The following is a 20,000-nucleotide window of genomic DNA, read 5'->3' as shown; positions in this document are numbered from 1 at the left end:
CTGAGGACGCAGAGTATGTGTCCGGTGTGATGGAGCTGCTGCTGCAAGATGATTGATTTATTATTGATAGATATCCTAAAGCACAGAGAACTCCTCCTGTAAAATCACTCACTCTACTCACTGGTTTGTGTATCAGCTTTATTAACAGCAGTGATGTTTATCTCTTTGTTGTTTTTATGACATATTTTTGACCTGGATCCACCTAAACAATGACTATCATCATCTATGATAAAAATATTATCTCATCAATGATCCAGAACAAAAAATAAAAATCACAGGCACCTTTTATAAGAACATTTATTTCACATGATATAAATCAGATGAGATTTGCATATTGACTCCTTAGATAAGCTTTTAGAATTTTATTGTATGGTGTACATTATATACAATATGATCTTTACATCTTCTACAATAAAGTGAACACCGAAACCCTGGTTATTGCTTCAGTTTTTTTATTTTTAAGCTTTACATGTGCTATATTTCTCTAGAGCTGGACCCCAACATGGACAGAGACCACACTAAAGCAAATCTTTAATGAATACTCTCTTTAATACTTTAGTTAAATATATCTCAGCCATAGAAATATAAAACAAATGTTCATGAATGTTCTGTCCGTGGGGGGTTGGGGGTGGGGGGCAGTGCTGCGGGAAATCACAGACGATCTAAAGGTTTCTTTACAAAGCTAAAATCAGCATCTTTTCATCTGCAGTGGTGAGAGCAGTACTTTAATGAAGTGGTCATTCAGGCAGGACGTGTTCTGTACAGATCGGCTGATATCCACGCCTTACTACTTAAAAAAAAAAAAAAAAAAAAAAAAAAAAATCAGTGAGGTCTTATACAGTGCAAAAGAGATGAACGCTAAAAGCCAGAGGTTTTTTTTTAAATAAAGAAATAAGCAGATTGTGTGTGTGTGTGGGGTGTGTGTGGGGGGTGTGTGTGGGTGGGCTCTAACACACACCCCACCCACTGAAGAGATGGCGGCTGCTCTAAAGAATAAGAGTGTACATCAGTAGCGCCTCTTCACAGCACTGCTCCTTATCTGTTTTATACAAAACACCTCAACACAAGAACGTGAACTTTATAAATAATAAGAATACTCTACACCTGTGTGTCTAAGTCTCCTGTGGCAGTTTGGGAAACAGAGCGATGGCTTGAGCTGCGACTGCGGTGTGGTGGTGGTGGTTACGGCCTCTCGCTGCTCGGCAGGGCGGCAGCGGCGCTTTTTGGTTCTCCTGCTGGACCTACTCCTTCATGGGTCAGTAGCTGGCTGGCAGAGAGCAGAACCCATCAGCTGGACAATGCTATTTCATCTGTTTAGAATAAAGTGAGCTGCCTTGAACAGACTGAACACTAGCTCTCTCATCTACAAACTGCAGCTTCACACAGAGCTAGTACACACTCATGCTGTTTCTAGCACTAGTCCACGTTACAGGAGAGAGGTTAATATTCCACTCTAGTCTTCTGCACTCCTCTCACTTCCCTACAGTAACAGTAAAGTCTGGCTAGTCAGAGAAAAGGAGGATTAACCCTTACTGTACTGTGTTTCCTCCACTACACACACATGAAGTGGGAACCGTCGGGGAGGTGAGGAGGGGAGGAAGGAAGAGGAGAGGAGCTCGGAGACTGAGGCGAACTCGAGAGGCTGTTCACTGCAAACCGTTCCACACGACAAGACACACACACACCGTACAGCAAGGTGTTAATCAGACATGTTAATTAGACAGAATACATACACACACACACACACAGATTCTCAGTAAAACACTATAGCATGTTCCAGAGTGTTTTGTTCCTGGTCCTCTACAGCACCATGCCAGAGTGCCTCACTGCTCTCACCTGAAACTGTGGTGCTGTGTTTGGAAGATGTCCGAGTGTAGCAGTCCTTCATGATCTGACCCTGACTTTGTCCAGACAGAGTCTCCTCCTCCTCATCATTCTCCTCTGTGTTCACTCGTACCATCACTGCTGTCTGCACACTGACACACCACACTGACAATTGTAGGCACTCGGAACACACTCACAGCTTACGTGTACACACACACACACACACACACACACAGTGGATAGTCCTACCTGTCCTCAGTGCCCAGGGCTCTGTGGTGCTCAGGGCTTCTGCTGGCTTCAGAGACCTTTTCTCCAAACTCAGAACCTAACATCAGTTTCCCCTGCAACTGCTGTAAGGAAAAAAGAATAGAAGCAGGTGAGTACATCATGATCAGGTGAGTACAGACTCAGACATCATGATCAGGTGAGTACAGACTCCGACATCGTGGTCAGGTGAGTACAGACTCCGACATCGTGATCAGGTGAGTACAGACTCAGACATCGTGATCAGGTGAGTACAGACTCAGACATCGTGATCAGGTGAGTACAGACTCAGACATCGTGATCAGGTGAGTACAGACTCCGACATCGTGATCAGGTGAGTACAGACTCCGACATCGTGATCAGGTGAGTACAGACTCCGACATCGTGATCAGGTGAGTACAGACTCCGACATCGTGATCAGGTGAGTACAGACTCAGACATCGTGGTCAGGTGAGTACAGACTCAGACATCGTGATCAGGTGAGTACAGACTCAGACATCGTGATCAGGTGAGTACAGACTCAGACATCGTGGTCAGGTGAGTACAGACTCAGACATCGTGGTCAGGTGAAGTATTCACACATTAGAAAGCCAGCACTCGCTCATTTACCTCCAGTGCTTTGCAGTTCTCTTTGAATGTAGAGGCTCTGAACTGGTTCGAGTCTCCAGCTGACATCTCCCTTCTTTTTGTGCTCATCTAACACACACACACAGGAGTATTTAATACTACAGTATTGATGTTGCAGTGTAATGAGGATGTGTGTGGAGGATGCTGCTACCTGCAGGGTGTAATAATAGGAGGTGTCTTTGGTGAAAGAAAGACTGCGAGAAAGAGAGCCATCTTCCCTCCTTCTCTCTCGCAGCGCGCCCTGCTGGTGCCTGCGAATCCGCTCCATCTGCTCCTCCACACTCATGCGCTGACGGACTCCTTCCACAACACCACTCACGTGCTCTGTCGCACTGTTCACGTGGCTCTGAGAGGAAGACGAGTGGAAACAGATGAAGTGCGTATACCAGGGTTTTGCACGTTCTCCTGTTTTGGAAAGGGACCTACCATTTTGGGTTCCGGTTTCTTAGCCTTCCTCAAAGTCACGTAAGAAGCGATGGTGGAGGACACGGGTACAGGTGACTTAGTCCTGGGGCTCACTACTCCCACAGGATAGGGCGCTGAAAACAGAAAGAGCTTTATAAACATGGTCTGAGGGATGAAACTGGGTAAAAGTGAGCGTTTGTAAGAAATAAGAGTTCACCTTTAGTAGTAGACTCTTTCTCAGCAGCCTGCTCGGATTTCTCCTCTCCGTTGCTCTCGTCTACTTCAGCCACGGTGGTGAGCTCCGGCTCGCTCTTATACAGCCTGTAGTCTGGACCCTGTGGAGTATCAGGCCTTAAAGTCAACCTGTTACTCACACTGTGTGGTATAGATGTACGTGAACGATGAGGGGAATGATAGCCCTAATCCTAACACCCCAGTTTACAGTAAAGAATGGACAGATGATGGAGACGGAAAGCTGGTGGACGATCACAGGTGTGACGGGGGATGAGATGGGATAAGATGAGGTTCAGCAGCCTCTTACGCTGTGACTGCCATTGCGCTGACCAGCTTTGCGGTCTTCGGGCTGGTGAGGGCCTGTTCGGGGTGGGTGGAGCTGAGGGTGGCTGGGGCCGGGCAGGTGAGGCACACACAGGCGCCCTCTGCCCTCGTAAAGGTGGGGGAGCGGAGGACGCGGGGGCACGGAATCAGACTCCTACAGAGCCAAAATATTCCCAAGACACAGGTCAAATCTGACCACCGTTCAGAGACAAGTCACATACTGGACCCTGACTGGAACACCGAGGTTTAATGTGTGTGTGTGTGTTTTGCTGAGCGAAACAGTACATACCTCCTTCTTCTGAAGACCCGATGAAGGAAAGCCTGTAGAAGTAAAAAAAAATCATGCAAACATTAAATCTAGAACAGTGGGACATGGATTAGAGTTTTAATCTGTGTAGTAATGTGTGTTAGGAAGAGGAAGAGTGAGGGTCTCACTGGGTTCAGCGCTTCTCTTTGGCTTGTTTTTGTTCAGTGCATCCATCACGTCCTGAATCCTCCACAGCTCCTTCTGAATCTGTACGTGCTGCTGACTAGGGGGTTCTGTCTGTGAACACACACACACACACGATGAGAGCTGACAGTGTATCTTCTCATTAACGGAGAAGCTGAAGGATTGCACAGTGACCTGTGGGCTGCCGAGAGCCTCCAGCTGATCCAGTAGGTTCCTTTTAGCCAAAGTCACGTCGCTCTCCAGTTTATCATACTCTTTCCAGCTCCTGTCTAGCTCCTGGAGAACACAACACACACAGAATTCGCAACATCATTCCTCCCTTGTTGTACTGTATGTGTCCGTGCGAGTGTGTGTGCGAGACTCACAGTGCTGACTCGGGCTAGTTCTCTACAGGAGCTCAGGAGCCCGCTCTGCAGCACGTCCCTCTGCTGGATCAGGCTCTGCACAGCCGCTGGGTTCTCCGCACTCATCTCCAGCTCCTGGCTCGCTGATAACAGTGCTGTTTCTAGGGTGTGCTACAGACACAAGAGACACACACACATTCACATCAGCACCTCCAGGCATGTAATTAGTGATATCTTATATTTATATGCTCTCAATCATCTACCTTCTCTCTGTGGAGCTGCTGAAGCTTCTCCTCTTGTGTCCGCACCACTTTGCCTTGTTCGCACAATCTGCTTAACTTCGCCTATGAAGAAAACATGCAAACAATTCCTCTCATGTCTCAGGATGCTGTATTGCTCAAGCAAAAAAAAGGGGGGGGGGGTCTGAATTTTTATAACAAGTATCATAGCATCATGTCTGTTCAGTTACCTGGACATTTAGACAGACAGGAGGATAATTAGTGTAACAATTAGTGCAATAAGACTTACATCAACATCCAGTTCTTCAGGTCTGTAGCCATAAACCGTGTCATTGTACGCATCAGGGCTCATCTGCAAGAACAAGCAGCAGTCAGACTCAGGTCTGATCTATAAACTCCCCTCACCCTGCGGTATTGCCCTCGAACCGGATGATGAGCGTTAGTGCTACTATTTCATCCCCCCCTCTTATCAAAGAAGCTCTAAAGCACCAGAGTCTAGGATAAGAATGTTCTAGTGCTCTGTTCATACCCCATATGTGCAGATCAAGATGGGTAACATAATCCATATTCTCTCTCTCTCTCGCTCTCTCTCGCTCTCTCTCTCACACACACACACACACACTTTCTGGATGGAAAAGGAAGCAGGGAAGTGAGGATGAGCGGTCAGGTCAGCAGCAGCACTTTTATCAGTGGTGATGTTCTAAAAGTGGCATAGGTATGTGTGTGTGTGAAACATTCACAAGTTGTATTATGAGACACACCGGGAGCAGAGACACACACACACACACATACACACGGAAAGACACCATTCCATATGGAACAAAATAACTAGCATGGACCTTTCCACAGAATGCAGGAGGAGGATGAAATTCTCAAATTAGAGCAAACGTCTCCATGGGTTTATTTTTGAAAGGCTAGGCTGGTGCGAGTGCTATCAGCTGACGCCCCTGGCCATGGCAGATCCTCTCAGGTAATGAAAAGCAGGATGCAGCAAGCGTGGCTGAGAGGACGTGAGCCGTAATGAGCTGATAGGCTCGCTTCTCATCATTCCCTTCACTAGATCGACAGACATTCCACAGTTAACTGGCGGGAATGAGAGGCTCCAGCTCCTTTTACTCACAAAAAGCACAAAGGAAAAACAACACACACTCTGTATAAAGGTGTCCAGATCAGTCACCTTTTCCCTTATTTATTTACTTTTTAAGTAATGCATGAATGGGCATTGCAGATGACTGCCGATGGGGTGATCAGGCCAGCGTCTGTCAGAGCGTTTGCATGGCGTTGTTGTCGAGAACACGAGAATACATTCAAGCCATGCCAACACCATTTGCAGGAAAATAACAACCACCAAAAAGAAGGATGGGATGTGCTGTCACAGAGCCGACACTGGATGAGACCGTGAGGGAGGAGGGACAGGAGGGTCCTGTGATACGAGAGACGGGTGCAGAAAACCGGGTGGACATCAAGACCTTACTTGCTGGTATAGCTGAGGCCTCGGTGCTGAGCTCTCAATCATAGTGTGAATCATGAAGATTATAGGCTCATTCTGCTTCATCTGGTGTAGTGAGGAGGAGGAGGAGGAGGAGGAAGAGCATTCAGCATAGAAAACAACTGCTAAAGATTACAAATGTGTGTGCATGTGTATGTGTGTGTGACAACCTTTCACGTATTTGTTTTCTCTCTCAACAAAAAGAGAAAAAGAAAATGAAGCAGCTCGTCATTTCCCAGAGAAACTGCGAAAACTCCTCTGTCCTGAAGACTGTACAGTGAGGAAGCATGGTTCGGGGTCCATGGTTCCTTCCGCGCCATCTCTTCCTCACTGGTCAGTCACTGTTGAATGTGTCCCAGTGTATTTATCGTACTGTTGCTAAGCAAAATATCTGTTTCCATGTTGGAATTTTATGTGGAACCATTATGTTATGGAGTTTAACTTTGAGGACTATATAACTGTTTTGGCCTCATGGAAAACCCACTAAAATAATGTGTTAATAAAGTGCCTCTGCTACAGAACATACCCCACCCTTCAAGATGGGGCACACGCAGGGCTTGTGGCTGTAATCAGAGAAGCAGCAAGGGGAGTCAGAGTGGCACGGCTTAGACCGCCAGCTAACCTGCCACTAAGGCTGGACACATGACATCGGGACTCCTGGGTGCTTTTGTAGAAGTACCTGCTATAGTTTGACTATATGGTCCTATCTGAGCCAAACAGAGAATGTCTTCCATTCAGGATACCAAGTGTGGAACAGACTGGGGTCCAGAAACTGGGTGAGTATTACTGTCTCGATAAAGCTTCTCCAGTGCCTCAGCTCATGGCTGGTTCACTATCCCACCATATTGGTGCTAAATCTATGCTAGGCTACTCCACCTGTACCTGGTGTTTCAGCACATACACAGCTTGCCTGAGCTTCCTCTTACATCACTGCAACTGTTTCATTTATTCACAACCAACACACCAATCTTTCTGACTGGTCACACTACATTACAGAGTGTCTGACGAGTCTGGAGTCTTCTGGACAGATGAGTTTGCGCTTTGAAGTTTCTCTGTAACATGACGAGCTGCTGAAACTTCAAAAAGAAGAAAAACTGAGCTCCTGGTGATGGAACAAGTAACTGCTACTGTGACAGAGTGTGGACCCTGGAGACTAAAAGAACATCACCATAATCTCTTTATTATCAGTCAATGAGTTGCTATGGGAACAATAAGGTATAGAGTTAGTATTAGAGTTCGTCCATTTCTACTAAACCTCACATCTGGAACTCTTTCATTTTATTAAGCTGAGGTGTTTTAAATGTATTACCCGAGGGGTCACCAACCCCATGAAAGTTCTGTAAGCGTCATACATGTGGGTATCTTCATGTTTGTGAAACACTGATGTTCCAAACATCTGTACCACATAAAACAAGTAATCCCCTTGCCGAGAGCTAAACCACACAGTGCCAGATCGACTGGGTGTTGAAGTAGGACAAATGTGCAGTGACTCATGTGATAATTACAACTAGGACTATTCATGCAGAGATATATAACGTCACCCTATTACATTTCATATCCTTCTATCACCACATCACATCACTGTAAATATCATATTATATTTGGCAGCAAGAGAGTCCATATTTAGAGTTCATCTATCACCTGAACCATTAGAGGCAAATGTTTCTGTTTAAGAATTTTAGTCTAGACACTACTGTATAAAAAAACAATACATAGACCTCAGGGAAACGAGGTGAGCTGTGTAAAGTGACTCTGAATAGCTGAATATTAACACAACCTTCCAGCTTAAGTCAGCAACTAAGGGAAGAAACATGACCGCAACTTTAACACTCATTTACTCAAAGTTTTCAAAGGAATTTCAGTGTTTCTCTATCATTTCTGGAAAAGAGTTTGATAAAAACTCTTTATAATATTTACAATTAATCACAAAGGGAACTGCAGTTACTGCATTAGACCCATAATTAACTACAGCCAATCTTAACCTGCTTTATTACTGTATGTGAGTGGAAGTTCATATTCACCAGAGAAGAAAGGAGTAATAGTGGGTATTAAGTCCTAAAGAGAGAGAGAGAGGGAGAGAGAGAGAGAGAGAGAGAGAGACAGAGAGAGAGAGAGAGAGAGAGAGAGAGATCTCACCCGAGAGTGCCCTCACCTGGCTGTCCAGATACATGAGATTCCTCTGTAGGTGATGAGAAAGCACCTTATTCTAGTGAAGGCAGTGGAAAAGAAAAAGAAAAGTGCTAAAGAGAAGAGTGGTGAGAAACAGAGGAACCCCTCATCAAGCAGGCACCATAATTTTAAAAAAATTACATGGAGCAAGAAGCCATTCAGGACTGCAAATAAAAAGATTGGAACGGATATCAGCTGGTAAAAGTGCAGCTTGGGGGCTTAGTAAGTTCATCATGCACTACACGAGGAAGCATCCAACACAAAAACAAGGAATACTGAATGGTATACACGCCTGTTTTTGGAGCCAGTCCCCAGGAAGTGCACACACACACACACAAGTTGACCTTATTTATATACACTACTCACAAAAAGTTAAGGATATTTGGCTTTTGGGTGAAATTTATGAAAAATGTAAAAAGTTCACACTACAGTGATATTATATCATGAAAGTAGGGCATTTAAGTAGAAGCTGCAGTGGTGATTTCCTCATCTCAAACAATTTATTGAAACAAAAGCCAACAGTGGTGGGTATACCACAACAAAAAATCTCAGTATCTCAATAATCTGTCATGTGCCCTTGACCATCAATTACAGCTTGACCACGACGTCTCATGCTGTTCACGAGTCGACTTATTGTCTGCTGAGGCATGGCATTCCACTCTTCTTGAAGGGCGGCCCTCAGGTCATTGAGGTTCTGGTGTGCAGGGTTACGAGCCTCTACACGGCGACTCGGCTGATCCCAGAGGTTTTCTATAGGATTCAGGTCTGGAGAAAGTGCAGGCCACACCATTTGAGGTACCCCAGCCTCCAGCAGCCGTTCCCTAATGATGCGACCTCGATGAGCTGGAGCATTGTCGTCCATGAAGATGAAATTAGGCCTGTGTTGTTCATGCAGGGGCACAATGACTGGATTAATGATGTTATTCAGGTAGTATTGGCTTGTCACTGTACCATTCACAAGATGTAGGGCAGTTCTGTATTGAGTGGACACACCTGCCCAGACTGTAACACCACCACAACAGTGGCTGTTGCATAGTGCTCTCCTTGACGTCTCCAACATTGTTGGCAGCCATCATTTCTGCTCAACATGAGAACAGCACTGAGGCCCACTGGTACCTTGTCCAGCGTAAATGCTCCCTGGCCCGATGCCTGTGCCTGGGGGTGTGGTCAGGTACCCTTGCAGGTCGTCTAGCACACAGACTACGCTGATGTAAATGGTTTCGAATGGTCTGACGTGACACTTGGGTTCCTCTCACCTCCCTTATATGTGCCTGGGGTTGAGTGGCATTCATCATCCGGTTCTGCAGAGCACTGTTCACAATGAAGCGGTCATCAACGTGGGATGTGGCCAAAGGACGTCCACTTCTATGCCTTTCCGTGACCATTCCAGTCTCTCTGTATCTCTGTCGCAACCTGCTGATGACACTCTGTGACACTCTAAGCTCAGTGGCCACTTCCCTCTGAGAACATCCTGTTTGAAGCCTCACAATGGTGAGGTACTGTTGATCAATTGTTAGGTGTGGTCTTGGTATCATGATGTTAAAATGTGAACAGCATGATGAAGAGGACTGTTTAAATACCAATTCTAATGGAACCAGAAAATTTATTGGTGGATTCATGGATCAAACACCAGTTGTGAATTTTGCCGTTAAGCACCTTGTTAGAGAACAGCAAGTTCTGCAAAAAGTACTGAAACACTGAACAGTTGGACATGTGCATTCAAAAGTGTAGAGAAGGTCAAATTAAGTTCACCTGGAAAGGTTATAGTGCATTTTAGGTGCATCCTGAAATTTCACCCGAAAGCCCAATATCCTTAACTTTTTGTGAGTAGTGTACATATATATATATGTATGTATATATATATAAAGATGAAATAGGATTAAAAAGATCCTGGGAACTGGCCCCAGTAGCCTGGTCCATACAGCATCCCAGGACACGCTGCTGAATAACAGTATATTAACACCACACAACATCTGTAGCAAGCTGACTTTACCACCGTTAGTATGGGGTAACAGGAACCATCCAATAAAAAAAAAGTAACACGCAGTAGCATGCTATAAAATGGGGGGAGAAAAAAAAAAACAAAACAGAACTAGCATTCCTTCACAGACGAATGCAGGTGATCGCCCAGGGCTGACCTTCGGGTTGGCGGCGTCAACGTTTAGCTGCATTAGCTGAGCGAGAGTCTGCTCTCGGATGCTGTTGAGCTCGGCCTGTTGCCGTCGCAGCTTGATAAGCAGCAGGGTCAGCTCTTCTGGCTGGGGTCACAGGAGACAATATGGACAGGAATCACATGCCTCATACAGCTTCTGCACTCAATACATCTAACATCTACTCTAATTTCTCTAGTGGATTCGAGCTGGACAGGTCACATTGTAGGGGTTAAAGTAGTAATCCAAGAGAAATGGTTCAGATGACACTAAAGCGAGGCCTTTCTTGTTGGATGACAGGAAACTAATCGATTAAGGTGAATTCTGATCATATTCAGGTCGTGAACATCTGGAACAGTACGCAAACAAAAACCACAACAATAATGATAATAATAATAAAACATCCAAAGTGTTGGAGGTATAAAAATGATGGATTAGTCTTGAGTTGAAGTGAATGAGGGCGAATAAATAGCGTATGACGGGAAAGGATGTTTTAATGTGGTCCAGTTTAAATAAAACGACAAGCCTTCGACTGAGAAGAGGAAGTTACAGTATTGCTATTGAGTCACCAAAGCAAACGATACTGAATCACTTGATTAAAGCAGAATGTTTCTCTCTCATCTCTATCACAGAGTGTGACACAATTTAAAGACGCAAGTTGATTCCCGAACACTTCAATATCGGATCTATGAGGAAATCGATGGCTGGGAACAAGCCAAACTGTTATTTATTTTGATGAATTCTACAATTTTCCTGGATTCATATCATCAAATGTGTGGAATACACTGCTGAAATAAAAAAACATTGCTTTTTATATTAGTATAGATGTGTTACCTGATACAAGCTACTTGATTTGAAAAGCCTCCAAGTGCCATTAAGCACTTAGACTCCATACAAGGCAATGTTTGATGTTAACTGTGTTTGATAAGAAGAGGATATGAAGAGGCCAGTCACTGAGGGGACAGCTAGGAGGTTCAGGTGCTTCAGTTTGGAGAGAGACTTTACCAAACAAACTGTAAGATACAAAGTGGAATCGTCCACAATCATTTACCAAAAACTGATATCATCAAAAGATGTTACATGAGTACAACAGTACAAGAAGAGAAAAATGTATATCCTGACTTTTCTGTAAAAGCCTATGTCCATTGTTAAAACCTAAGACTTGTAAAGTTACATTCTATGCTGTGTAGGGATACAACACAGGTCAGTAATCTAGAAACCCTAGCCTTCCTGCCTCAACCACCCTGTAGCCCTGACCTCAATTCATTACACCTCCAGTACCTCCTCTGGACATCTCTGAGCCATCTGGACAGGAGGAAGAGGGATCATGTTAAAATGCAATGGGTGTGTCAGTGGATCTCCAACTTCCTGTCCACACTGCAATACGAGCATGTAGACCTGTCCCACCTTCCCTCACCCTCACCACTGGAGCCTACTGAATTGTTCAAAGCTCCTTTGTGTAACTACAATTGTGCGGACACTTCCAACTCCACCACTTGTCAAGTATGCTGAAGACACTGTTGTGGAGACCTAATCTCTAAAAACAAGATAGCCTACTCAGAGGAGATATGATGACAGGAGAACAACCTCTGCCTGAAGATAAACACATTGATAGTGGACTTCAGCACAAAGCAGCAGTGGAGCTACCAGCTGTGAAGATCAACAGGACCCCAGTGGAGAGAGTGGACAGTTTCACATACCTAGGCCATTGCATTATGCAGGACCGGTCATAGTCCTGTCTGAAGAGGAAGGAACCTCAGTGCCTTTACCACCTTAGATGCCTAAAGGACTTTAAACTGCCCTCTCAGGTGCTAAGGACCTTTTTCACCTGTAACACTGAGAGCATCCGCTGTACAAAGCAGGACAGGCGGGCTCTCCAGAGGATGGTGTGATAAGCTGAATGTACCATCTGCACTGAGCTCACTGACCTGCAATCTATTTACAGCAAGCTATTCTGGACCATGGCCAGGAAGATACTGAAGGACCTCAACCATCCCAACAACAGACTCTTCTCACTTTTCTGGTCAGGAAAGTGCTTCTGCTCCCTGAGAGAATGAGGAGGAGCTTCGTCCTGCACTCCATCAGAGCCCTCAACCAGGAGAACACCTAGGACTAGAGCTTAGACTTGTTTGCACCCCCTACATTCCTGTTATTGTACCTGCATTACCCCATATTTATACATGTTCATTATATATGTTGGCAAATTCACTTCAACTACCTCAGTGTATGCTGCAAAATAACTGTACACATCTGTACTTCATAGCAAATTTAGTGATACGGTTATATATACTGTTGTATAACCTGTATAAAAGTAAATTCGTGGACAGTCAGGAGTGCATTTCGCTGCATGTTGTGCTGTGTCTGGTTGTGTGAGAGCAATAAACCACAGGAGTAGAGAAAACCCTTTGTCCATTCACTTATATGTACTGTAATTATGAGCATGAAGAATGTTTAATGTACAATAGAGAAGCAGACAGGAGAAGGAGCATACCGTTTTACCCTGCAGGGACTGTGTCGTGATGCTCTGAGCTGCCGGGACCCTGCAGTCAGGTTGGTATGCATACTGATAGAAAGCAGAGCAGAAGAAGAAAGGAGCAAGAACCCAGTGAGGAAAAGAAAAATGGTGCCGGAGATTAAGAGATTATGTAACTACAGTCGTGTGGATGATGGTTAGATGGGGGCCTACCTTTGTGAGGTGTGCTCGGTGACGCCGGTCAATGCTGACATCTCCACGGAACACAGGTGAGGAAACTTCAGAGCAGGTGCTGGGATTGTAGGGCTGGTTGGGGGAGACGGATTGGTACAGAGCCAGGGAGCCGTGCGAGGGGGATGATGGGATGGACTCTGCAATGTGGCTCAGAGTCTTGGGGCTGGGCAGTGTGCTATAGCCCATCCGGCTGTAGGCCTGCCTCTGCTGCCACTCGTACAGCTGCCACAACGTGTCATCTCGCATAGAGCGTCTTTTCTCTGCTGCCACTGGTTGCAGCGCACAATCGTACATGGAACCTGCTACACTGCAGATGCTGTCCGGCCGCAGCATGTTACGTGGAAGCGTGCGGTAGCCCTCGGGATAGCGTGGCACCACCTGCGTCCGATGGCTAGGCATGTTCCTGGGCAGAGTCTGATATGAAGTGATGCTGAAACAGATGAAATATCAGCATCATGTGACAAGAGAAGGCTTCCTGGCTAAAACTCTCTAAAGGAGACATTCCCTGTTTATGGAAAGAGCTTACACACTAACATGACCTACAGCCAAAGCCATCACAGATAACAGGGAAGCTCCCCATTGGTGTCTATAAGCTCAAGACTTGTGTGGAAGGTGAGGTGTGAGTAGGCTGGCTTCACACGTCTCAGAGGAAGCTTCAGACAGCAGTTGTATGATAGGTGACAGATTACTGGTGGGTGGGAATTAACAACTATATTAGAGAGAAAGTCTTTACATATCCATGACCAGATATTGACTGAAGGTAATGGAAATGAATTAATTCAAGTGAAATCAAGAGTAAGAAAATAATAGATTTCATCTGTGTGAAGTCAATGTACACATTTCAGTCAGAAAATTCTGTGAATTTTATGGTTTTTGGAGCTGGAATGAAAATGGAAGGGGCTCAGAAAGCGTACCTCTTTGTGTCGTCATCCTGGACCCTGGTTCGGTGTGTCCTAAAATACTGCTCCAGCTGAATGGAATTAGACCTGCTTAAGCTCCTCTCTGGCTCTGACGGCTGCTGAGGCTGTACTGTTGTCCTTTGTGAAATGGTGTTACTCATTTCTCCCGGGCTCTGTTCTCCCCCGGAGCCGTTGACTTGTGCGGTTTTATACAGAGCCGAGCCTCCTCTGTTCTGCAGCTGCCATGAGGAAGACGTGGCCGGGGCGATGCTGACTGCCTGCACAGGCTGCAGCTTTATGCTGTCGAGTTTAGTGAGCGGCTGCTCCACATTGCCATCCTTCTGCAAGCTGTACTTCTCCTCTTCTCGCTGTAGCCTGGACCTCTCTGTGTCTTTCTGCACGGTGGACTTCTGTGCAGGTCGTCCTCCATCTTTCTGGAGATATTTGTGAGTGTCTTTGTGCACGGCATGTATCTCATTGTCCTTTGGAAGCACATGCTTGTCGCTGTCCTTGTGCAGCGTGTACCTTTGCATTTCTTTCTGCAGCAGATTTATTTCTTCATCTCTCTGGAGGCCATGCCGTTTAGCCTCCTTCTGCAGAGTGGAAGCGTACTTCTCTCCGTCTTTCTGTACACCAAACGTTTCCATGTCTTTCGGCAGGACATATCTGTATCCACTCTTCTGAAGAGGATACTTCTGTCCGTCCTTCTCCAGAGCATACTTCTCACCTTCTTTCTGAATTTGGTACTTCTGGGAGTCTTTCTGAATGGCACACCTTTCCTTATCTCTGTGGATACTGGGCTGTTTCTCCAGCTGTTTCTGCTTCTTGTCCTCCAGCTGCAGACTCTCACGGTTCCTCTCGTTATTTTGGATCTCAGGTTGTGTGAGAACCCAGTGATTTAACATGTTGTTCATCTCCAGAGGGCTGCGTGGGTCTACCTTTACATTATCCAGTCTGACACAGAGCAAGAATCAGACATTAATCATAGAGGAAATGTCATCAAGGGTGCAAATACTTCTACAACTGACTGCACAATGCACACTGCACTAACTTTATTAACAGTGTTTCATCATGTTCTGTCCTGGACGCGGATATTTTCAGACCTACACCCATTCTCTCCACGAAATCGATCTGATGTGTAGGCACAATAATTGTATCCGTGGTGTGATTTGTCCCTAACTGAAACTTCTGCTTTCCCATGTTTCTGCTCGGGTGTTAATTAACGCACTAGCACTTCATAGCTGATAAAAGATTCATCTGCTATACTGTTCCCCTTGAAGGTATTTTCATGGTTCATTCAGTGTTTGAGCGTTTTATCATGGCTAGTGCAATGTTAGTTCCTGTGTACCATGGGTGAAACATCCATATTGCTTTCAGTAGGCTACAGAATGATTTCTGATGTTTAATAAACTGTTATTACATCATCTGTACATGGAACAGTAATACCTTTCATACAGCAGACATGTTCAAAGCAAAACTCAAAGCTCTTTGCAGGGGCTGTAATAAGAAGTACAAGAATGTTGTCTCAAAAGCAGCATTTTGTAGTGGAAACTGTAGTCTCCATTAACTCGGTAAAAATCATTAGGAAGGCTCCTCGGGGAACACGAGTTCCTGTCAATATCACTTCCCAAACACATTCAGGCAGACACAGAAATTGGCCAATTACCTTCTAGTGTCCTAGGGAGAATAATTCAGCAGTCTACTATGAGCTCTGTAACCCCTTCACTGATGGAGCTGGACCTCAGACACTTCTCTGACAACTCAGTTTGGCCTGATCTTAAACTTTTATAACGGATTTCACACTCAAGGTTCAAAGTTTACTGCTGAAGTGTTAATAACATTATGCTAACAACTTTGTCTTGAAGCTTCACAGCCAGTTTCCTCTTCCTCATCTTTTTACCTTTTGATGGGCTCAGTGTGAACGAGGGTAGCGTCGGTCATCATTTTCATCCAGGACTCCATTTCTTTGGCTGTGTCAGTGCAGAAGTAGTACGTCCGCATGTTCGGGTGTGTGGCCTGCTTGGGTTAAAGACGAGATAATCAGAAAAACTGAGGAAGCCCACTCGTACAAACCGCTCTTTCGGTATAGCGTGGTGGTTTAGACTACTTGCACTGTATCATAAGCTGCATGTTAAAATACATGTTACATAAATGTGAAAGTTTACTATTTGTGACGGTAGAAAAAACCTTGAGTGACAGATTCTGACCTTGAAAGCATATTTCTTGCTTATGTGGTCATCCACAGATAACAGGGATATGTGGAAGCTGGGTAAAAGGATGCTCCCGAGGATCCCTTCTTCTTTTTCATCTGGGGAGAGAAAACAGTGGTTCTAATAGCTGCAAACTTGGCACACAGAATAGCCGTCTTTCTGATGCTTGCCTGGCCTGGGGAATCATTCGCTTGTTCGGATTACTGAGTCAGACAGATGGATGGATAGATAGATAGATAGAAGGCTCACCTTTATAGTAGAAGAGGCACATGTCGGACAACACAAACCATCTCTTCTTCCACATCTTCATTCCTGTGCTGTCCTGTAGGAGTACAGTGTCATGCCATGTGGCTACTGATCAACTCATCACATTCTACATCTCTGTAGCCATTCCTTGTGTGTGTGTCTTATCTGATACTGAGGAGGTAAAGTGTACAGAAACTGAGAAGAAAAGTGTCAGCTCTACCTGTTTATAAAGCCAGCTGCGTTTGATTACTGGAGCGTTTGGGTTTCTCTTGATGGAGTGTGACCGCTTGCCAAAATTGTGGACTTTTTTAGATGGCCTTGATTGCTGAAAAAAGGAAAGTGTATACATTATCTACACAAACAAGTGGAAACTTTCTCACTCTGGGAACTTTTATGCAGAGAGAGAGAGAGAGAGAGAGAGAGAGAGAGAGAGAGAGAGAGAGAGAAAGAGAGAGAGGAAGAGAGAAAGCGAGAACGCACTCTGGTTGTTGGACTGCTTGGGTGTGTCATGTAGTCGGAGCCTCCCGTGTAGTTGGACGCCTCACTCATGATGCTTGTGGGTCTTTCCTTCTTTTCACTGACTGGTGTTTTAGCCGCTGGCCTGAAGACAAAAGAGGAAAAACTGGACTGATGAAGAAAAAGGAGCTGGGGATGGAGTTATTGCATAGGTACTACATAGACAAGTTGTGTATCGTTAATACAGTGACCAGCTACCCATCATACTGCTGCTTTAACTGCTGGATCTACTGGACATCTTCTCTGTGTTCTTTCAGCAGCATCCACATGCAAGTGCTGCAGTACCACACCAACACTCCACCTCTTTGTCTAAGAAATACATTTGTGGCATTCTGGTGCTCAGAAAGGTCCCGAATGTTTCCATTAGTGTGCCACTGTACCAGACTCGTACATCACGAGTGACCGAGAACATGATCAAATGAATAGGAGAAAGATGCCAAAAGCAATAAGTGGGCAATTTATCAGGTCTGTGCTGTGAGGCTGAAACAGTGAGCCAGTGCTACCTGAGACTAGCACAATGCTACAAAGGTTGGAGAACACAGGGACACCTCCATGATCATGTTTCTGTTCATAATACACTAGGAAGCTGACTGTACTGCGCTATAGAATCAGAGTTTTCAGATGTAACTGCTGAATATGATCTATATATGCCTTCGCATTTAAAGGAAAGAAGTGCTACTTTGTGTGAGTGGCCATGTTGACTTGATGTCATTTGCTGAAGGAGAGCTACTTTAATTCCTGCGCTGATGGAGCATTTTCTTCTTAAAGGACATTCAGAGACATTCTTGCCCCTAAACCACACCAGTGATGCTTTAGCTGTATGCTTGGGGTCACTGTTGTATTGAAAGGTGAACGGTTACTCCAGTCTGAGTTTGTGTGCGCTCTCGAAAAGGTTTTCTTCAACAATGTTTCTGTATATGATCAAACAGCATTCTTCCATCCCTGCTGACCATGTTGCCACCATGTGCTTCACCAAAGGGATGAAAATAGACATGTGATATTTTTTCAACAGACATAGTGCCTGCAATTCTGCCCAAACAGCTCAGTTTTCATCTCACCAGTCCACATAAGTTTTCCCCATGCTGTATGCCTTTGACTCCAAACACACATTTTTTCACCTCAGTGGTCATGCTTATCTCCATTAAAAACCAATACGGATCCATTCTCTCCTATTAAATACTCCAAATCTAAACTATTGATTCTGCTTGTAACTCTCACTTTAGTACGACTGTCACTCTCTTTCCTTTCCTGTGAAAGGTGACACGACCGAATTACACCGTCATGCGTCGTCTTTCTCACATCCTCTACAGCAGCAAAGTGTGAACAGGGAGTGTTAATCTCATTCACACGTTTGTACACGAGTCTCGGCTGCGTTTCTCAAGTGCAGCTCGGTTTGGGGCTAGAGGGAAAAAAGGGAAAGGTCTATTTAAACCTTTAGACTGTAACTAAAGGTAAAAACACTACTGCTATCACACGTGACCCAGAACTGGTTGCCAATGGCAACACCACAGTGTTCTGACAGGCTATTGGCTGATACTTGTGATGTAGTAATAATTTATTTATAGTCATAAACAATCTATTTTTCTATGAATCAACTGCCACCTTGAACCACAATCAATCTGATTGTTTCATCCATAATCATTTCAACTACAGAACCATATCCTAGAATTTTAACTTTCCTACCATATCTTTGTTTTATTTTTTGTGTGTGAAACTCTTAAAGAGCTGATGATGAATCAGCAGACACACTGAAAATAATAAGAATAACAGCTTTATCCTCCTGAGAATCATCTCTGAAGGTTTTTTTTCAGTGAATGTGCCCTCCAGGTGTTTGTCTGATGATCAGCATATGACACCAGCATTAAAGAAACAGACGCTGAGAGCTATACAAAATATAGCAGAGGATGTAAAGACTATGTCAGACTGAGCTCCAGGCTAAAGATTTAATCAGCTGTGCTCATCTACACCAACACTACACTAATGGTGCAGCTTTACCTTCAATTACTAGGGAATAGCAGACCTTTAAGAAGGGGAGATGATAGAATTAAAAAAGCTCTTATATGTGACATACACTTTCAAGCCCTTTCTAATATACGGTTATGTATCACTTTGAAGGGCTAAAAACATAAACCACGCAGATGTTGCCACTAAGAGCCTTGAGAGTGACTAGTGAGATTTCAACAAAAGAGACAGCATGAGTGTGTGAGTGCGAGTGCTGGTGTGCATCTTGTCCCAAACTCAATGCTACTAAATATATCCTGATCAAACTGATGCACAGCTGAGTGGATTCGCATGACGCATAGCTGAGATCGCAGTGAAGGGCAAGTCGGCTTTACCCATAAACCTCTATGCTCTCTGTCTAAATCAAACAGGTCTTGGTTTTGTGCAAACTCGAAATTCTGATATTACACACACTTCACTACATGCACCTAGTATACAAAAGAGAAGGAGTCTAACCAGTGTAACAGAAGGAGAGAGAGGATACAGGGAAAAAAATACAGGGAAAAGCAAACACTTACTGTTCGTTGACGACAAAGATGCAGTTATCTTGTGATGGTGCACCAGAGACCGGATGTTTGCAGGTCACTTTCCGCTCATTGTGACTGTGGGAGGGAGAGAGAGAGAAAGACAGAGAGAGAGAGAGAGAGAGAGAGAGAGAATGACAGGCAAAAATAAAAGTCTTGCTACACAGTTTGAATATTTTGCAGTTCATTCATTCATGTCCAGCAGGCACTTGATCCTGGTTAGGGTGCATCCTGAGGCTGGAGAATGCACCATATCCGGAGTCTAAAAGAGTTCTTACAAAGATTCTCAATCGAATTGAGCCAGTCTGACTGCTGAGCACAGGGAATACCACAAACTGTGGGAAATGAACTCAATTTAGAGATGTTGCCATAATGTC

General features: G+C 44.7%; 1 protein-coding gene across 7 annotated transcripts in view; it reads right to left on the bottom strand.

The window, feature by feature from the left end:
* Positions 1 to 347: 347 nt before the first annotated feature.
* Positions 348 to 20,000, bottom strand: part of plekha5 (pleckstrin homology domain containing, family A member 5) — an 89,569-nt gene continuing 69,916 nt past the window's right edge. The window contains exons 4-30 of one of the 7 annotated variants that reach the window (XM_058416856.1): positions 19,618 to 19,701; positions 17,063 to 17,183; positions 16,803 to 16,907; positions 16,586 to 16,658; positions 16,334 to 16,434; positions 16,027 to 16,142; positions 14,142 to 15,080; positions 13,207 to 13,657; positions 13,012 to 13,083; positions 10,509 to 10,628; positions 8,354 to 8,407; positions 6,187 to 6,267; positions 5,002 to 5,064; positions 4,737 to 4,817; positions 4,495 to 4,644; positions 4,304 to 4,405; positions 4,114 to 4,222; positions 3,968 to 3,999; positions 3,662 to 3,832; positions 3,338 to 3,455; positions 3,142 to 3,254; positions 2,867 to 3,061; positions 2,698 to 2,784; positions 2,074 to 2,174; positions 1,837 to 1,976; positions 1,534 to 1,649; positions 348 to 1,267 (exon numbers count right to left, since the gene is read on the bottom strand). In XM_058416856.1, coding sequence (XP_058272839.1) covers positions 1,552 to 1,649; positions 1,837 to 1,976; positions 2,074 to 2,174; positions 2,698 to 2,784; positions 2,867 to 3,061; positions 3,142 to 3,254; positions 3,338 to 3,455; positions 3,662 to 3,832; positions 3,968 to 3,999; positions 4,114 to 4,222; positions 4,304 to 4,405; positions 4,495 to 4,644; positions 4,737 to 4,817; positions 5,002 to 5,064; positions 6,187 to 6,267; positions 8,354 to 8,407; positions 10,509 to 10,628; positions 13,012 to 13,083; positions 13,207 to 13,657; positions 14,142 to 15,080; positions 16,027 to 16,142; positions 16,334 to 16,434; positions 16,586 to 16,658; positions 16,803 to 16,907; positions 17,063 to 17,183; positions 19,618 to 19,701 — 3,877 coding nt within the window. In that variant the 3' untranslated portion in view covers positions 348 to 1,267; positions 1,534 to 1,551. The other 6 variants (XM_058416858.1, XM_058416857.1, XM_058416861.1 and 3 more) reach the window with 6 other exon arrangements.

Source organism: Hemibagrus wyckioides, linkage group LG19, assembly GCF_019097595.1.
Source record: "Hemibagrus wyckioides isolate EC202008001 linkage group LG19, SWU_Hwy_1.0, whole genome shotgun sequence".
NCBI lineage: Eukaryota > Metazoa > Chordata > Actinopteri > Siluriformes > Bagridae > Hemibagrus > Hemibagrus wyckioides.
The sequence above is the reverse complement of the archived record's forward strand: the minus strand, read 5'-3'. Positions and strand labels throughout refer to the sequence as shown.